General features: G+C 38.0%; 3 protein-coding genes across 3 annotated transcripts; 2 read left to right on the top strand and 1 right to left on the bottom strand.

The window, feature by feature from the left end:
- LOC145456243 (uncharacterized) overlaps nucleotides 1-18,947 on the top strand; it is a 223,473-nt gene that overhangs the window by 140,117 nt on the left and 64,409 nt on the right.
- LOC145455501 (uncharacterized) lies at nucleotides 2,919-12,268 on the top strand. 2 transcript variants are annotated; one of them, XM_080333483.1, is made up of 7 exons: nucleotides 2,919-3,769; nucleotides 4,458-4,604; nucleotides 4,680-4,919; nucleotides 4,982-5,050; nucleotides 5,112-6,524; nucleotides 6,909-6,997; nucleotides 11,458-12,268. In XM_080333483.1, exons 2-5 carry the CDS (start codon nucleotides 4,586-4,588, stop codon nucleotides 5,180-5,182), a joined length of 399 nt encoding a protein of 132 aa, XP_080189609.1. In that variant the 5' UTR covers nucleotides 2,919-3,769; nucleotides 4,458-4,585; the 3' UTR covers nucleotides 5,183-6,524; nucleotides 6,909-6,997; nucleotides 11,458-12,268. The 2 variants fall into 2 exon arrangements, with proteins under 2 accessions (XP_080189609.1, XP_080189608.1); XM_080333482.1 differs by having other exon boundaries at nucleotides 2,921-3,769; nucleotides 4,982-5,056.
- LOC145456334 (induced myeloid leukemia cell differentiation protein Mcl-1 homolog) lies at nucleotides 14,130-15,101 on the bottom strand. Its single transcript, XM_080334407.1, has 2 exons — nucleotides 14,579-15,101; nucleotides 14,130-14,381 (listed from the first exon to the last, which is right to left on the bottom strand). The coding sequence occupies exons 1-2, from the start codon at nucleotides 15,050-15,052 to the stop codon at nucleotides 14,268-14,270; spliced, it is 588 nt and encodes a 195-aa protein (XP_080190533.1). The 5' UTR covers nucleotides 15,053-15,101; the 3' UTR covers nucleotides 14,130-14,267.

Below are 18,947 nucleotides of genomic sequence, written 5' to 3'. Positions count from 1 at the left end.
AACAAAAAGCGCGAGAAATTACATTTTATCCCGGAACGCATCAAGAAAAATCATATAAATTTTGTAAAGTAGATAGAAAACTACACTATTCCGATGCCCGGAAGACTCTTACACTCTGGATTTTATGCAGTATATACTAATTTTACATTGCGGAGTATTCCATTAACGTTAATCCAGTGATCCTCCATCTATTTTCAATCACGATCCTCTTATTTGTCTAGGCTTCGAACCCCACATCCAGTACGTTTTCTGGGGATTAATATTTTCAGAGTCAAGTATAGCGTATCGAGACTTCATGAAACTTACTTGGAAATAGTTACTTCTACCCTAATATAAAAGGTTTCTCAGATATCGTTACAATGGAAATGGGTTGAGCGAGCGGTTAAGGCGTTGGACTTAAGTTTCAATGAACAGGTGTTCACGTGGGCTCGAACCCAACACCCAGTACGTTTTAAGGGGATTAATACTTTTAGATTCAAATATAGCGTATCGACTACTTTTTCTCAACTGTAATAACAACTTTTAGACTCCGGATTTTGTGTAGTATATACTAATTTACAATACCGCATTTGTAATTCGTGCAAGTACAGGAATATCATAGTTCTTGTAACAAAGTTGTCTGCGCACAATATATGTTAATCATAAGTCCTACACATTCATGATTTCGTCCTAGTTTGAGTTTTAGAAAATATTATACCGACATCGCGACATCTTTCAAAAACAAAACCATGATCAATGCTTGAGAGATCATTTTTGCTATTTATCATTGACATAAGTCATTCTGGAGTGCGAAAACGCATCGTACGATATAGATGAAACTTGAGCAAATCCAAGGATCCTCATTTTCAAAGTAGATTAGATCTCGAAATAAGCTCTGACTCGCTATTCTCCTCAAACCATGGAATTATCACGAGTATCAGCACCTTCGATCACTGAAGAGAAGGATGAAATTATATCCGAAGCATATTCCTTGACCAGGAATTTTATCATGTACGAACTCGATGGCTCATGCGTTAAGGTAAATACGAAAGCAGAGAGAACCTTACGTCGAGTTGGGTATGAAATGTTCGAGCGACATCGAACAGTCCTGAACGCAGTCTCCAAACGTCTCCGCTATAGTGATGTTGAAGTCAATGAAAAATATAAAGAATATTTACCCGATGAGCGAATGTTCCTGATGATAGCTGAGGAAATTTTCAAAGATACCAAAGAAAATTGGGGGAGGATTGTCTCCATTTTTGTGCTCGGTAGCATTCTTGCTCGCAAGAACGAGAATGAACATCACGGGGAGCATATAGAAGCTATCATACAGACAGTTGGGAATTACATTGCTAGCAAAAGACGAAAGTGGATAGTGCGAAATGGAGGATGGGTGGGTGATTTACATGCCTTGCTTAGGATTTACAAATTATCTTTAGCATGAGATATATAGTGTATCTGCTCTCCAGAGCCCATATCACCTCTCGATGATGAAATTCAGCTTTAGCTTCTAATTCGGTTCCCAATTTATATTCTACGACACGATAACTTTCCTCCGTATGATCATTAAGGCTTCTATTTTTATTGCAGGACGGCTTTGTAGAATTCTTTGATAATACCGCTTTCGACTACAATAAAGTTTGGAAGGGACTCGTGTTTTTCGGAATCGGACTGACATCTATTGCAATAACATTATCAAGATAATGGATGTTCGCATGCTTTATCTCATGTAATATTTTACCAATATAATTCTCCATCGTTTAATCGTGGTAGTTTTTCTGTAGGATGTATACAGTTTTTCTGAGAATACTCGAAACATTTGCCCCATAAGAAAACCTTCTTTATACTTTTAATTTTTCAAATTTCTACAGCTACGTAAGGGAATTGTTAGGGTTACCCAGAATACGCTGCAGGTCAAATTTGATTCGAATACGAGCAGTATTGTGACAGAGATTTACGATAATGTAAAATAACCTACCTTATACGACATCAAATTTCGTCTTCTCTCCAAGTGGAAATATCATGTTCAATAATATTGTTTATACCGAACAAATATAAAATTGCCTATGCTGTTGCTTTGCAAGAATACTTCGCTCAGTAACCACCCAGCAAACACTAGATGTCTTTTGAACCTGTCAGGATATCTTTTTCTTGTCCAGCCAGGTTCAAATGATATCTTGTGCATGCTTTGTGCTGAAGCACGACTTAAATATATCTTTTTCATCTCCAGTCATGTTCAAATCATATCTTTGTGCAAACCTTGTGCTGAAGCACGACTTAAATATATCTTGTTCTTGTCCAGTCAAGTCCAAATCGTATCTTGTCCATACCTTGTGCTTAAGCACGAATTAACTATATCTTTTTCTGGTCCAGTCAAGTCCAAATCATATCTTGTCCATACCTTGTGTGCTGAAGCACGAAATCAATATATCTTGTTCTTGTCCAGTCAAGTCCAAATCATATCTTGTCCATACCTTGTGCTGAAGCACGGCTTAAATATATCTTGTTCTTGTCCAGTCAAGTCCAAATCATATCTTGTCCATACCTTGTGCTGAAGCACGACTTAAATATATCTTGTTCTTGTCCAGTCAAGTCCAAATCATATCCTGTGCATACCATAGCAATTTGTAACGTAGCTACGTTGTAAATTGCTATGTGCATACCTTTTGCTGAACCACAACTTTTCTTGGCCAAATTTTGTCGAATGCTGAAAATATATTTGTTAGGAATATCAAATTCGATTATTGCTTCCTACTATGGTAGAGTGGTGTTTATAACTGTACAGTAGATTATATTGAACTTTTACTCTCATGGGGCGATTAATCACCTGTGTCACTACCGTATGTTCCACCTAGTGTCACGCTCTTTCTTGCAATTTTGCAGACTAAAATTAAATATCATATTAGCCAGCATCCGCGCGCTCCGCCACCTCCGCTGCTTTGGGTGGTTGGGTTGTATTTGATTGGAATTGGTCGGTTCCCAAATTTTGGAAGGAAATTTGAAAGTCCGCAGAATCCGACTGGAGAATTTCCGGTTCTGCGTCCAAAAAAATTCTGCCAAAATCATGATGTCGTATTTAAGATTATAATTAAGAATGTTGCCAAAATCCGACTGTCGAAATAAATTCAGAATCCGCATCCAGTCTGGCTGAAATCCTGCTACGACTCCGGCTTCTGATCCGGAGTGTAAACGAGAGGCCATTTCTCCCTTGCGAGTTCACATAAGTTTCGGCGCGAAATACTGTCAGACAAAGCGCTCTCGTAATGGAGGCTTACAGCTACGCAGTCGTATGTTAGGTTTAGTTGCGTTCTGGAATTAATCGTGGTAAATTAAGGCTCAACCAACCATATTCCTTCAGAGGATTACTGAAAACTGAACTGTAGATGGTAATTTATATATGCTTGATACGAATCATAGGTATATAGTGAATGGTATAATGTCACAAAGTATAGAACTTGGTTTGCACTTTTGCGAATATCGTATAAGTTATTGTGACAGTGCTGGATTATATAATATCATCAGATGGTGGTCGCTAAAATCATTCATTGTGATCGAATGTTCTTGTACTTTTGTCTATAATAGTGTAGTGGGAGCTCAGCTACAACGTGGTAATGCCCAGATATAAAATAAGTCGGGGGAAGCACAGACGTAGGCAATACCAGAAAGAGTGGCTACGGTTCAAGCGAGCTAGAACCGCCGATTTGACGGGACGGATCGTTTCATCATCGTCAAGTGAAATATGACACGGGCAATTGGACTCTGTACAAAATACGTATCAAATGCTCATCCGGTAAGTCAACTCATAATTTGTGAAGGTTTACCGTTACTCAGTACCAGTGTTGGGATGACTTGAATCATGACAAAAATGAGACTGTAGCATCTAGCTATACCAGTGATTCCCAACCGCGGCCTCGAGCTAGCCGTCTTGCGTCCCCCACAAAAATTTAAAGAAATCGATTTATGATATAAAATTTATATTTATAAAATTCTCTTGCTTAGCTTGGAGTCTGGAGTTGTTAATTAGGATTGCAGAAAAGTTCTGAGTAGAGTGCTAACGTTATGTCACTACTGTATATAGGTATTGATAACTAATCTACGAATAGATGTACAACACGGGACTCACGGTTGAATACGCTGAGGCAAAACCCAGCAGCAGTTCTCCTCGATTTTACTCTATTTTGTGAACTTTTTATTGATCTAAAGCAGTCACGAATTCGTGCGGCCCCAACTATATACTCTGAAATTCTAAATTTGGCCCTGACACCGAAAAAGGTTGGGAACCACTAAGCTGTATATACAGTTACTTGCGTACAGCATTTCATTAGCAGTTCTATGTTTGCGTGTGCGATACAATATCGTTTTTTCAAGTTTGTGCGAGTTTTCAAATTTGAGTAATTCTAGATCTAGTTGCGCTGTTTACAAATCCAGTAGTTTGATAAATCTGGAAACTTACCATCTATATTATCCATCTGTTTTAGATTTATGGGTCAAGGCCTTTCGTGATGTGAGGGCAGTTGCAGACAATAGTAGCTTGCCCTCCGCTTCATAAGGACCTACAACGGCCTAACCGAAAACGTCAGCCGCCAAAAGATTTTTTGACAAGTCCATGTCATCTGATAATCCAGGTATAGCCTACACTCTTATTCTGCCTAATATGTTATACGCAGAAGTGACATATGTATAACTTTCATACTTTGTAGATGATGCTGTTCCTTCAAAGAAAATACGTAACCCAAGTATTCAGACACAAGGCATGCCTATACCAACTCCAAGAGTGCGGTCACCTCCTGATTCTGGCGATGAAAGTGTGACAAGCAAAAGTGCTCTTGTTAATGATGCTTCGAATGCAAGTTTGCCATCATCAAGTGAGGAGAGTGTTCAAGAACAGCATGATCCCAACATTGAATGTAGCGCCCAGTTGCAGGGAATCAACCAATGCAGTAAGCTCCTAACACTTTGATTCATTCTCGAATTTAAGCAATAGAGTTGCTCTATTTTCCAGACGATCCTTCATTTGTAAGCAATGATGAACTGCAAAATTCTGACTGTCAACAACAAGGCCTATCACAAAGTAATGGTAAGTTTATCGCATATGATCAATCCAGTTTTCTTGAATTCAAATAATTTTTTAGCTCCTCCATGTTCTTCATCAACTCCAACATCTGCACACAGTGACCACTCTATATATTTCTCTGATGCGTAAAGACATCAAAGACATCAAGTTGCAGATGAACCAGATGATGGATCTAAGTAAAGGTCACATCATCGACGACTCAAAAAATAAACACAGTACAACAGCCCCAATCTTGCTTGAAGATCTTATTGAAAACCCCTGTCAAACGGTATCTCAGCTGGAACAACTGGAAAAGAACTTGACTGACGGCGATTGCAAGAAATCTGAACTGGTATGATTTTGTCGATTAGAGCAAACTTAGCCGGAGTATCTAACCCAGGGGCAGGCAGCATACGGCCCGTGAAGTGATTTTGTCCGGCCCGCCGACAGTTTTCTGTCCTACATGATAATGCCCCGCCCCAGTTTGCCGAGATTCCCCACTAATTCCTTACTACGTCAAATTTTAGTGACTATGTTATTATATTATACGTGTATGCGCAGCGTTGCGAGAGTGGAGCTTACGCGTAAGTTCGTTGAAGCGAAAAGACTTGCATTATCGGCATTGACGATGCAATCAAACCTAATGTGGTCTGTGGTAATCATGATTTTTGTCGACTTCAAGGGTCAGCAGGCTGATATTTCCAATTTTTGATTCCGTAACCGCCGACTTGTAGCACGGCACACTTCTAGGTTTTTGTAAGGCACCGCTTATGCCAGGGGCGCCAACTCAAAATGGGTTGTAGGCCACTTTTTGAATTTGGTAGAGGACGCAGGCCGCATGAATTCAGTATCGAGATTGCCTACATGACAATGTTATTCTCAAATCCACATTGTATTCTCCATTATCGGCGAGAAATGGCTTTGAAGTGACATTGCTGTTGTTAAAATACATTCATTAGATACGATATATTCCTTGTGGATAAATGGACGAATAATGCATCGATTCAGCAATCCGGTGCCCAAGTACTTAATTTTCCTATATCCGGCCTGCCGACTGGAGAAGTTGCCCACCCTGATCTAACTTCTCGTCAAGATCAACGTTCCATCAAGTTATTTGATGTTTATGCAGGCGCGTAGCCAGAGGGGGGTTTGGGGGTATAATCGTCATTTATGCATGTACTTTGCCATGATGAATTGATGCTATATTAGTGAATTCGAAAAATATCGAAACCCTACTTATTTTTTGAGCTGATCTAGTTATTTTTCATTCTGGTACACACCACTATCGTAAGGCAGAGCCATTTGTATTTTGTACTACAGGTATCTGCTTTGAAAGGACTTCACGGTTAACAATTGGCTTCAACGGTCAGAAATATCATGACAAGCATAGCTGTAAAAGATGTGTGGCAATTGTTCAGCCTAAAAGGTCAAAGAAGCAAAAATGGACAAAAAAGAAGTTTTCAAAATTTTACTCTTTACAAGACTATTACACGTAAGTTGTTACTGATATTACAATCGAGATTACAAAACCCTCGATAGCAATGCCTTCGAGAGCATTTATACAGAGTTAAAGTATTTTGCTTTCCCTTCTTGTGAAAGATCATCGCAGCTAAATTGCAATCGTTGCTGCCATACAGTCTTATAAGCCCTCGTTTGAAGTCATCTTCCACTGACATTGCCGACATGGCAAAATCACAAACAAGTGCGTTGATTGCGCAACTCGGTGTTGAGTCTGGAATGTTTTAAAATACCAATTTTGACACTATGGGGTGATCACATTCGAGAGAGATTGAGAGATTGTTACCGATGGCGGAGATTCCGATTTGCCGCATTGTTTTGTAATGCAGCCCCTGATCTACTTATATTATCTTTGAAGGAGCATGTAAAGTGGCTCATCCTACGGCCGAGAGTACAACAATTACAACCAAAGTGGGACGATTTCTAACTGTTATTGGAGCTTGCAAGGTAATTTTGTTTATGAATCTGACGTCTGTGTGACAGCTGCGTTCTTTATCATATCATTTGACAGTAAGTGAATCGTTGCTACCTCCAGGGCCGCTTCCATTCATCTTCAGAACGCTATACCAGTGGTTCCCAAACTTTGACGTGATGTAATTTAAAAAAAAAATTTATAGTCATTCAATTTTGTCAAAATTGTTGGTCTTGCTTGCATAAATTTTTGATCATCTCGTTACACTTGCTCAGATTTAGCGGTGGAACCACGAACCAATGTCTCCAAAACTTTTTTGCCAATAATCCGTCACTCATTTCAAACTCCTTTCAATTCACATTTCTACACGGGAAGCAAGTTCATCCTCAACTGGTCGCATTCGTACCGCGTGGGGGGCTCAGATTGCTATTGCCTGACCCATGTTCCCTCTAAGCTGCACTGCGCACGTGCGCAATTGCACAGTGCTTAGTTGGTCTCTGCGCACAGAAAAAATCTGAAGTGATGTCATTTTTTTTAGTCGTTATGCACTACTGTGAGTTGGTGAGTGTGTGCAGACTCGTCAAAAATTAGAGGGAGCATTGGGTCGGCTATTTCGGTGGCGAACAAGATGCATGGCAAATATGGCTCAATTCCAACGTGTAGAAGTCAAATCATTGAGATACAAAATTAGGGATTTGAAACTTCGCTGGTATATATATTAGGTACATTTTACAGCTAGCTATAGTATCCCGTTCACCAAAGAAATGTTTGAAGCTGGCCCAGAACGATAACGATGAGTTATACGATCTTCCAGGGCCGTCACACTCCAAACACCCAATTAGGGGAGCTCGACTGAACCCAAAATTACTTTGTTGGTCGTTTGTTGAAGTAGATTTTTGTCGTGCTTTGCGTGATTTTTTGTCCCTGTAGGTCTACATTTAAGGGGGGAGGGTACTGCTAGACTCACAAAATTTTCAAATTGCGATATTTCATAACCAATTGATGCTGGATTCCTAAAAATTGGTGTGTGAGCTATTTATACTCAACTTCATATACTGCAAGAATTTCAGCATTTTACGATGACTCCTTGGGCCCAAATTGGGGGGGAGATTGGCGAATCGAACAAGTAGCACGGGAAAACGCCTGTCTCATCGATGGATGCTGAGAGATTCTAAGCAATGCTTTGTAAAGTGTCCCGAGGCCTATAAGAACCTGCTGAAACGCTTGAAACTTCCGATATCAAAAAGAAAATTACGGAATATTCGTTTGGTGCTAGTGAGGTGCTGAATTTTCGATTTTTTTTCGAAAAATTCAGATTATAAGTAGCATAGTGCGTATACTAAATGTCAGGTAGCAAAAACAATAGTTTCAGCAGGTAGAACAGTCCTACCGCTACTACTAACCCAAGTTTGATCAGGATTGAAGGTCTTTTGATATAAAAATTTCTTGTCCTCGTGACCCCATATTACCAAAAACTAAAAATGAGAGAAAATCAACTTTGAAAATTGAAAAATATTATGGTGAAAAAGTAGAGCAGGTATTTGAAATCTGTTGCCTTTAAATGTTGTAGGCATGCTTTAATGAGTATATAGCCAAATTTGAAGGAAATTGAATGATCCTAAATGCGAAATAAAAGATACAAATTTTGTGCGATTTGATGATTTTTCACTCAAAATTGCTATACCAAATTTGAAAATTTTCTAAATCCTAAATCAGACATCAGTTAGATGTTGTATAGACGAAATAACATATTGTGAATACTGCAACTTTGTCAATACCGATCGCATTTGGTACGAGGGAAGATATTACACCCACATTTACCTCCCGAGATCTTTCAAACAAGCAAATTTTCGGCATCAAATGTAATAAAAAAAACGAAACAAACAATATCGAACGTTGCAACAGTGAGGAAAGAATCAATGATGCAGCACTAATATAATCAAAATTTTCCTGCACTGTAAGTAGTGCCTTCGTGTCTCTCAGACTCTCTATCCTTGGATAAATCATCCAATCTTTTACGTTTCCGTTCCAGCGTTGTGTCAGCCTGAGTGTGAGATCGTTTAATTCTGATGGCATCGTCTCTAGATGCCGCATCTTTGACGCGGGGACTCATTGGAACTCCTGCAGAATTGCACACATTGAACAAACCTTTTGCACCATTGTTCCATCGTATAACTGCAAGAGCCACCACAAATTCCATGTAGTCTTTACCACAAAAAGAATCCTTGGAGCATCGCTTCCATAATGTGCTGTGGAGGCACTCATTCGCATTTTGAGTTTGCAGTTTCATGCACCTAGAAAGCAAATCTAAACTTGCAAGATCTTGAAATACAGGTTTTACTGCTTGGAACATTTGAGGTGTCAGTGGATGGTACTTGCTTTTTGGTAGTGGTATCGGATCACTAGCTCCTTCCCGTTTAGCTTTTTTGTAAAAACACCACGCCTCATCACAATAACCATGAGTGGGTTTTTCCGGGGTTGAACAATTGTGCAACAGTATTGCCCAAACTTTTTTTGAGGCTTCTTTTGCATCGGGTGCACTATTCACAATGGCATTGTGGTAGTACTGACTCCACTTTTTTATTCTGGGAATACTCAATTTGCCGACCCCTCCCATTTTATGTTTTTTTAGTTTTTCCGTCTGTACGACCTTTGTTAATCTGGTGTACATTCTTTTATTGACGTGGTTGATGCACTCCTCCTTTACCACAGCGATGGACCCATAGGGTTTTGATTCTTTCAGCATTGCCATCACTGAGGAATCTCCATCTGAAATCATTGTAGTGTAACGAAATCCTATTTCTGCAGAACGATGCCAAAGAATTTTGGCAATATCTCTCTCCATGGCCCCCGATGATCCCTCGTGGTTTTTATAGCATACTGGCTCGTGTTCCTCTCTCCACTTTTTCAATGCTTCATCCTTGTACCTTTTTTCGTTGGTATCGCAAACACGACAATATTTAGATTTTACTTCATAGTCGAGCACAAAACCTGTGCTCGGCTCTATGACGAAGCCGATGCCATATTTACTGACGTGCCCCCTTTTTTGCCAGGTTCCGTCATAGGACACACTGATATTGGTCAGGCCATTTTCATCACTTTGATCATATATATTTTTTACAGACTGTCTGGATGAATCAATGGAATCTTTCAGAGTAGATTTGGTCCTGTTATAGATTAGAGCTGAAATTTTTTCGAATGATTTTTTGGAAATGCCCTTTTCAATACCCATCATTTCTGTGAACGAATTCAGCTTAGCCAAGTGCATAGAATTTTGCAGAGCAGAGAACACAGCTCTTGTGTTTATTTGGTGATGGGAATGATTCTTACCGTCGAGTTCTACGATATCTTTCATTTCGGAGGTGTATTGTCGAAAAATTTCTTTTTTGCAGCATGATACTCCGATAATAATTTGAGTTGCAAATCCTTTATGCTGTATGCAGTTCCAATAGCCTTTGTCAGTTGAGCCACAGTCGGGGCAATTCACAATTTTTTGAACAACTGAATCAAAAAATGCAAAACTTGCGAGGAAAAACGTCTCTGCAGAATCTGAACCACCACTTCCAGATGTTGAGGGCGATGAAAGGTCCAATCTTTTCTCAAAAGATTTCTTAGGAACTACCGGTACTTTTCCGCGATTATAGCATTTTCTTTTCCTGTTGCCAAATGCCTTCTTAGTGGTTATCTTTGTCCTCATAATCAATACAACGATTAGCAATCAATAATCTACCAATGCAATCTTGAAAATTTCCCAATATGATAAACAAAACACAGAAAATGGATAACTTTCACCTCTTCTCTTGTGAGCGAACAGCTGATCGCAATCCAGGAGTAGTAGGATTACAATGTTTTGAACGTCACGCTTAATCGATTACAGATATGGCTCTTCTACTCACTGTATGAAATGATGATTACTGATTGTTTACAGACAATTTTGAGCTTGTTTAAAAATGAGAGGAGGGGGGGGGGGTATTTATACGAAAACATGAGATTTCAAATATCATTTTAACAAACTTCTAATTACAAATCAGGCAAGGTAAGCATATTTTTTTAAAGAGCTAGTTTTATACATTTGGATTCTGCAATAAAAAAAAAATGAAATTTTTTCCGAGTCCAGCAGTACCCTCCCCCCTTAAATATGATTTGTAAGATAAAAAGGTGCTTATAATAGAGAAATATGCAAATTGGTGGTGGCGATTACCACACATTGAAAAGGACTACGACCCTACTCTGTGGTAAGAGATGGGTCTCAAGAACATTTTCAAACCCGAAAATGGGCCATGCCCAAAAGATGGCTGAGAACCCCTGGTTTATTGGCTTCTATATGTTGGAATTAAGCCAAATTTGGCGCGCAGAGTTAAATCGACAATGTCGTCGAAGTAGATGGTAAAGTGTGACTTGACATGACCGTCCCGCATTACTCACAAACAAACACATATAATGACTATTGCTCTACTGCTAATCAATCAAAGTAATCAATTCATTTATGTTATAGGACGACGATAAAGGAGAAAACATGAGCAAGACTGTTATCGAGGAGGCAGAAGTATTGGCTGAAGTGATTGCACAGTTCTGTATCAAGGCCTAATTCTTGCTAACGTATTTTCTTCATCCATGTTTTTTTCGTGTTTTGTACTGATTTCATACAGAACAGAAAGCCATATACATTAGGGTTGTTCAAAAAAAACTTTTTTTTCCAAATCTCACTCGCCTAATGACTAAATCGTCAGGTTGTCCAAGAAAACGATGTACACCAAATTTGACTCAATTCCAACCAGTAACGGCCGTGCAATCTTGAATTGAAATTTTGTGGAATTATCAACGAAAAACTCAAATAGTTCCGCTTCTACTAGCCGAAATTGACTCAAATTTGTTTTGCATCGTCTTTGAAGACAGCTCAACAATTTCATGGGGTTGACAGAAAAATTTGAGAATTTTTATTTTTTTATTTTTAATAATAATTTTAAAATTTCAATTCAAGATTGCACGGCCGTTACTGGTTGGAATTGAGTCAAATTTGGTGTGCATCGTTTTCTTGGACAACCTGACGATTTAGTCACTAGGCGAGTGCGATTTGGAAAAAAAAGTTTTTTTTTGAACAACCCTAATATACATGCTGATTTTTAAAATTGGCAATTAGTTTTCCTTCTGAACAAAAAGGCCTACTTCTTGCTAACGTATGTTATGTCAGGGACTATTATTTTACCTTCATTCTTCATCCATTTTTATTCCAATTTTTCGTCGAGGTCTAGTCAAATGCATTTTTTGGAATTTTGAACTGGTGCAATACAGAACAAAAAGCCATACATGATTTGTAAAACTGAGGATTCGTATTCGTTCATGTGTGAAGTGCAGCATATAGCAGGTTTAGCCAACCAGGGTTCAGGGTCACACAGGGTCGAATTGTACAAAAAATATCTTATAGGATATCGTTGAGGATGTTTATCAGGATATCTTTGAGGATCTCCATCAGAATATCTTTGAGGATGTTTATCAGGATGTCTTTGAGGATGTCTATCAGGATATCTTTGAGGATGTCCTACAGGACATCTTATATATATCCATTTCTGTCGACAAATGTATATATTTTGCACTTCATTGAAGGACATCTTTTGAACTCATGGAAGATGTTTAAAAAATATCTTTAATAAGTTTTGTGTTTGCTGGGCAATTTCTGGTGGATTCCAAATCGATATAGATAGAAATACGGCATACTTTACGCTCCAATTCGCTTCCCACACATTCCATATAATTACTAACAGAACAGTACCAGCCTTGAAATTTTGCGTAGTACTAGATGGCATGTATACAATTTCATGACATCCGACAGTACGACGGAGACTATCAAAATATCGGAAGGAGCTAGAGTACTAACGTTTTACTTACTCGAAAATGACTACTTCTACCTTATTTTAAAGGATTCTTCGCTCGGAGCGAAATTTTATGTGGTTTTGGATACTATCCAAAATGTAGGCTCACTTTGATGGGTACTTCGTAAAACTCAAATATTGCGCAGTGAGAGTTCTCAAATTCTCGAAGTATTTTTGTTATTTTTATTGCGAAAAGTCATTCTGCAGCGCGAAAATGCGTCGTAGGATATAGATGACACTAGCACCACTCATCAAGACCACTGAAAACAGTACATTTCAACATTTAGTAGCAGTAAATTACTAGTAAAGTAAAAGAAGGTATGATTTCTGAGTGAGTTAAAAAGTATGATGGGTATTCGTTGCGTTGTATAAGCATAAAAAACATTCCCGCGCGCTCGTAAACCTAACACTTCCTACCCTACCACCTACTACTAAGACGCGCGCGCGGGAATGTTTTTTATGCTTATACAACGCAACGAATACCCATCATACTTTTTAACTCACTCAGAAATCATACCTTCTTTTACTTTACTAGTAATTTACTGCTACTAAATGTTGAAATGTACTGTTTTCAGTGGTCTTGATGAGTGGTGCTAGTGTCATCTATATCCTACGACGCATTTTCGCGCTGCAGAATGACTTTTCGCAATAAAAATAACAAAAATACTTCGAGAATTTGAGAACTCTCACTGCGCAATATTTGAGTTTTACGAAGTACCCATCAAAGTGAGCCTACATCTTGGATAGTATCCAAAACCACATGAAATTTCGCTCCGAGCGAAGAATCCTTTAAAATAAGGTAGAAGTAGTCATTTTCGAGTAAGTAAAACGTTAGTACTCTAGCTCCTTCCGATATTTTGATAGTCTCCGTCGTACTGTCGGATGTCATGAAATTGTATACATGCCATCTAGTACTACGCAAAATTTCAAGGCTGGTACTGTTCTGTTAGTAATTATATGGAATGTGTGGGAAGCGAATTGGAGCGTAAAGTATGCCGTATTTCTATCTATATCGATTTGGAATCCACCAGAAATTGGTTACTGAGCGAAGTATTCTTGCAAAGCAACAGCATAGGCAATTTTATATTTGTTCGGTATAAACAATATTATTGAACATGATATTTCCACTTGGAGAGAAGACGAAATTTGATGTCGTATAAGGTAGGTTATTTTACATTATCGTAAATCTCTGTCACAATACTGCTCGTATTCGAATCAAATTTGACCTGCAGCGTATTCTGGGTAACCCTAACAATTCTCTTACGTAGCTGTAGAAATTTGAAAAATTAAAAGTATAAAGAAGGTTTTCTTATGGGGCAAATGTTTCGAGTATTCTCAGAAAAACTGTATACATCCTACAGAAAAACTACCACGATTAAACGATGGAGAATTATATTGGTAAAATATTACATGAGATAAAGCATGCGAACATCCATTATCTTGATAATGTTATTGCAATAGATGTCAGTCCGATTCCGACAAACACGAGTCCCTTCCAAACTTTATTGTAGTCGAAAGCGGTATTATCAAAGAATTCTACAAAGCCGTCCTGCAATAAAAATAGAAGCCTTAATGATCATACGGAGGAAAGTTATCGTGTCGTAGAATATAAATTGGGAACCGAATTAGAAGCTAAAGCTGAATTTCATCATCGAGAGGTGATATGGGCTCTGGAGAGCAGATACACTATATATCTCATGCTAAAGATAATTTGTAAATCCTAAGCAAGGCATGTAAATCACCCACCCATCCTCCATTTCGCACTATCCACTTTCGTCTTTTGCTAGCAATGTAATTCCCAACTGTCTGTATGATAGCTTCTATATGCTCCCCGTGATGTTCATTCTCGTTCTTGCGAGCAAGAATGCTACCGAGCACAAAAATGGAGACAATCCTCCCCCAATTTTCTTTGGTATCTTTGAAAATTTCCTCAGCTATCATCAGGAACATTCGCTCATCGGGTAAATATTCTTTATATTTTTCATTGACTTCAACATCACTATAGCGGAGACGTTTGGAGACTGCGTTCAGGACTGTTCGATGTCGCTCGAACATTTCATACCCAACTCGACGTAAGGTTCTCTCTGCTTTCGTATTTACCTTAACGCATGAGCCATCGAGTTCGTACATGATAAAATTCCTGGTCAAGGAATATGCTTCGGATATAATTTCATCCTTCTCTTCAGTGATCGAAGGTGCTGATACTCGTGATAATTCCATGGTTTGAGGAGAATAGCGAGTCAGAGCTTATTTCGAGATCTAATCTACTTTGAAAATGAGGATCCTTGGATTTGCTCAAGTTTCATCTTTATCGTACAATGCGTTTTCGCACTCCAGAATGACTTATGTCAATGATAAATAGCAAAAATGATCTCTCAAGCATTGATCATGGTTTTGTTTTTGAAAGATGTCGCGATGTCGGTATAATATTTTCTAAAACTCAAACTAGGACGAAATCATGAATGTGTAGGACTTATGATTAACATATATTGTGCGCAGACAACTTTGTTACAAGAACTATGATATTCCTGTACTTGCACGAATTACAAATGCGGTATTGTAAATTAGTATATACTACACAAAATCCGGAGTCTAAAAGTTGTTATTACAGTTGAGAAAAAGTAGTCGATACGCTATATTTGAATCTAAAAGTATTAATCCCATTAAAACGTACTGGGTGTTGGGTTCGAGCCCACGTGAACACCTGTTCATTGAAACTTAAGTCCAACGCCTTAACCGCTCGCTCAACCCATTTCCATTGTAACGATATCTGAGAAACCTTTTATATTAGGGTAGAAGTAACTATTTCCAAGTAAGTTTCATGAAGTCTCGATACGCTATACTTGACTCTGAAAATATTAATCCCCAGAAAACGTACTGGATGTGGGGTTCGAAGCCTAGACAAATAAGAGGATCGTGATTGAAAATAGATGGAGGATCACTGGATTAACGTTAATGGAATACTCCGCAATGTAAAATTAGTATATACTGCACAAAATCCAGAGTGTAAGAGTCTTCCGGGCATCGGAATAGTGTAGTTTTCTATCTACTTTACAAAATTTATATGATTTTTCTTGATGCGTTCCGGGATAAAATGTAATTTCTCGCGCTTTTTGTTTATTTTTAATAAAATTAGTATCCATTATACAAAAACGTCGTGTAAAGGTAAAGTACGACTACAAGTACAAGTTGAGATTTCAAAGTAAGTAAGTGGTTATGTTCGTAGACTAGCCCCATTTCTACGTAACGATTTTTCAGTAAGTAGTTATGTTTCTAGGCTACTTTTACTTCTATTTAACGAGTTTTCATACTAATCTGCTTTCTTTAACAACTTTCATCTTTTTCATCAGTGAGCGAAGGTAATACCGGTGTTAACTCCATGGTCAGATGCGAGATAACAGCGACTCAGAGCTCATTTAGATACCTAAGTTACTTTAAAATTAGTACCCGAGTATTTAGTTACCTAAGTTACTTTAAAATTAGTACTCGAGTTTTTGCTGCAATTATACTGCCAGATAGTTATAGGCAGAGGGTTTCGATGGTGACGTACTTGTATAATGCACATTTTGGAGGGATTAAGTAAATCAATGATCTCAGATAAATCCATTAAATTAAGGTAGAAGTAGCTATTTACGAATAAAAGTTAGTATTCTAGGTCTATATTTCTGTTAATACTGAAAATGTCATGAAGTTGAAGCAATCTGAAATCATAAACACTTTAGTATTAGGTACATATACGCGAAAAGCTACTTTAGTATTCTGATGGAGTGCAAATACTTGTTTACTTATCAACTTTGAAGGCTTGTGCAGTTTGTGGTGTGATACGCAAAATTAGTGTGTTCAAATCAGACCTGTCGTACACATAGTGATGTCGCTTTAGTCATAAATATACATGATAGAATATCAAGGAAAAGTATCATCTAACGTTTAATGAATGTTATTTCTTTCTCGGAAGCAAGTCATTATCAAAACATAGTGATCAAAATTATCGCAGAGCAATAGCGGTTTTGCGTAAATTCCGAACAAAATCCAGAGTGTAAGAGTCTTTAGTGCATCGGAATAGTGTACTCTTCTATCTACTTTACAAAATTTATACGATTTTTCTTGCTGCGTTCCAGGATAAAATGTAATTTTTCGCGCTTTTTGTTTATTTTTAATAAAATTAGTATCCATTATACAAAAACGCCGTGTAAAGGTAAAGTACGAATACAAGTACAAGTTGAGATTTCCTAAGTTACTCTAAAATTAGTACCCGAGTATTTAGATACCTAAGTTACTTTAAAATTAGTACTCGAGTATTTGCTGCAATTATACTGCCAGATAGTTATAGCCAGAGGGTTTCGATGGTGACGTACTTGTATAATGCACATTTTGGAGGGATTAAGTAAAGCAATGATCTCAGATAAATCCATTAAATTAAGGTAGAAGTAGTTATTTACGAATAAAAGTTAGTATTCTAGGTCTATATTTCTGTTAATACTGAAAATGTCATGAAGTTGAAGCAATCTGAAATCATAAACACTTTAGTATTAGGTACATATACGCGAAAATCTACTTTAGTATTCTGATGGAGTGCAAATACTTGTTTTCTTATCAACTTTGAAGGCTTGCGCAGTTTGTGGTGTGATACGCAAAATTAGTGTGTTCAAATCAGACCTGTCGTACACATAGTGATGTCGCATTAGTCCTAAATATACATGATAGAATATCAAGGAAAAGTATCATCTAACGTATAATGAATGTTATTTCTTTCTCGGAGGCAAGTCATTATCAAAACATAGTGATCAAAATTATCGCAGAGCAATACCGGTTTTGCGTAAATTCCGAACAAAATCCAGAGTGTAAGAGTCTTTAGTGCATCGGAATAGTGTAGTCTTCTATCTACTTTACAAAATTTATACGATTTTTCTTGCTGCGTTCCAGGATAAAATGTAATTTTTCGCGCTTTTTTGTTTATTTTTAATAAAATTAGTATCCATTATACAAAAACGCCGTGTAAAGGTAAAGTACGAATACAAGTACACGTTGAGATTTCAAAGTAAGTAAGTGGTTATGTTCGTAGACTAACCCCACTTCTACGCAACGATTTTTCAGTAAGTAGTTATGTTTCTAGGCTACTTTTATTCGGGAAATCTCGGTGTAATTCGATCTGCGTGCATTATCCATTTATGCTCCAATGCGTTTTGCGGCTTTAGTATAGGTATTGGATCTAATATATTCTATAAAACATGTATATTTCGATATACAAGAGCATATTGTTATTTCACGTGGTTAACCGTTGATATAGATGCGATGCGATCGACGCGGGTATACTCTGAAACCGGTTGTCCGTTTATATGAGAAAAGATGCCGTGAAGGACTCTAAAAAAAGCGACAGTTGAGCAAGACGTAGTTTGCTTACTGCAGTAATTCATTTCACTTGCAGAACTTTTTACGATGTCTGACTGCGGCGTTTCGACGAGTAACGAATTCTCGTATTTACTATTGATTGTGACACATAGTCAAAACAGCGACAGTTTTCACAACCCGGTACATACATTGAACCAACTGATGTAAGGTGAAACACTACGTTCGCAGCAAAAAAGTTTGCAGGGTATGACCACCACCAACATATAGAGTAGTGAGTGAGTAATTAAACTACATACCTCGATTTTACTATGTTACGAGATCCGGATCACGATTCAAGTCTACCTGAACGATTAAATACATTGCGACGCTGTCACTTGGCTCTTAATTGGGTTGTTTCATCTGAAAGAACTAATTTTGTCTGTTATAATACTTTATTAGACGTGTATGGCGAGGCGTCTGGTATCGAGAAGTGAGATCGCAAGCAATCATTGAGTCAGTCGTGATGTCTGGTTGGGAGTGTCGGCCTCTTATATCCAGCAAGTGTAATGTGCCATATTAGGCCGTAAGTATCGTAGGCCCCGCGTGAAGTGTACAAATTTCGATGTTGCGCAAATACCACAAACTTTGCTTGCTTTCAGAGCCGGCAACTAAATGCAAGACAGAGACTTTACGCAAAAGTTGCTATTCTGAAAATTTTGTCACGGTAATGATTTGAAAACTTATACTTGAGCACTACGAAATGTACAAGTACTTTATCTTTACACGA

The sequence above is a fragment of the Botryllus schlosseri genome, chromosome 14, assembly GCF_051294905.1.
Source record: "Botryllus schlosseri isolate E-star chromosome 14, Bs_hap1, whole genome shotgun sequence".
NCBI lineage: Eukaryota > Metazoa > Chordata > Ascidiacea > Stolidobranchia > Styelidae > Botryllus > Botryllus schlosseri.
The sequence above is the reverse complement of the archived record's forward strand: the minus strand, read 5'-3'. Positions and strand labels throughout refer to the sequence as shown.

Coding starts and splice junctions, on each gene's coding strand:
- LOC145456334 (XM_080334407.1), bottom strand. CDS start 15,052: ATGGAATTATCACGAGTATCAGCACCTTCGATCACTGAAGAGAAGGAT. Junction 14,382..14,578: donor TAGTGCGAAATGGAGGATGG/GTGGGTGATTTA, acceptor TTTTTATTGCAG/GACGGCTTTGTAGAATTCTT.
- LOC145455501 (XM_080333482.1), top strand. Junction 4,920..4,981: donor GCAGGGAATCAACCAATGCA/GTAAGCTCCTAA, acceptor TCTATTTTCCAG/ACGATCCTTCATTTGTAAGC. Junction 5,057..5,111: donor AGGCCTATCACAAAGTAATG/GTAAGTTTATCG, acceptor ATAATTTTTTAG/CTCCTCCATGTTCTTCATCA.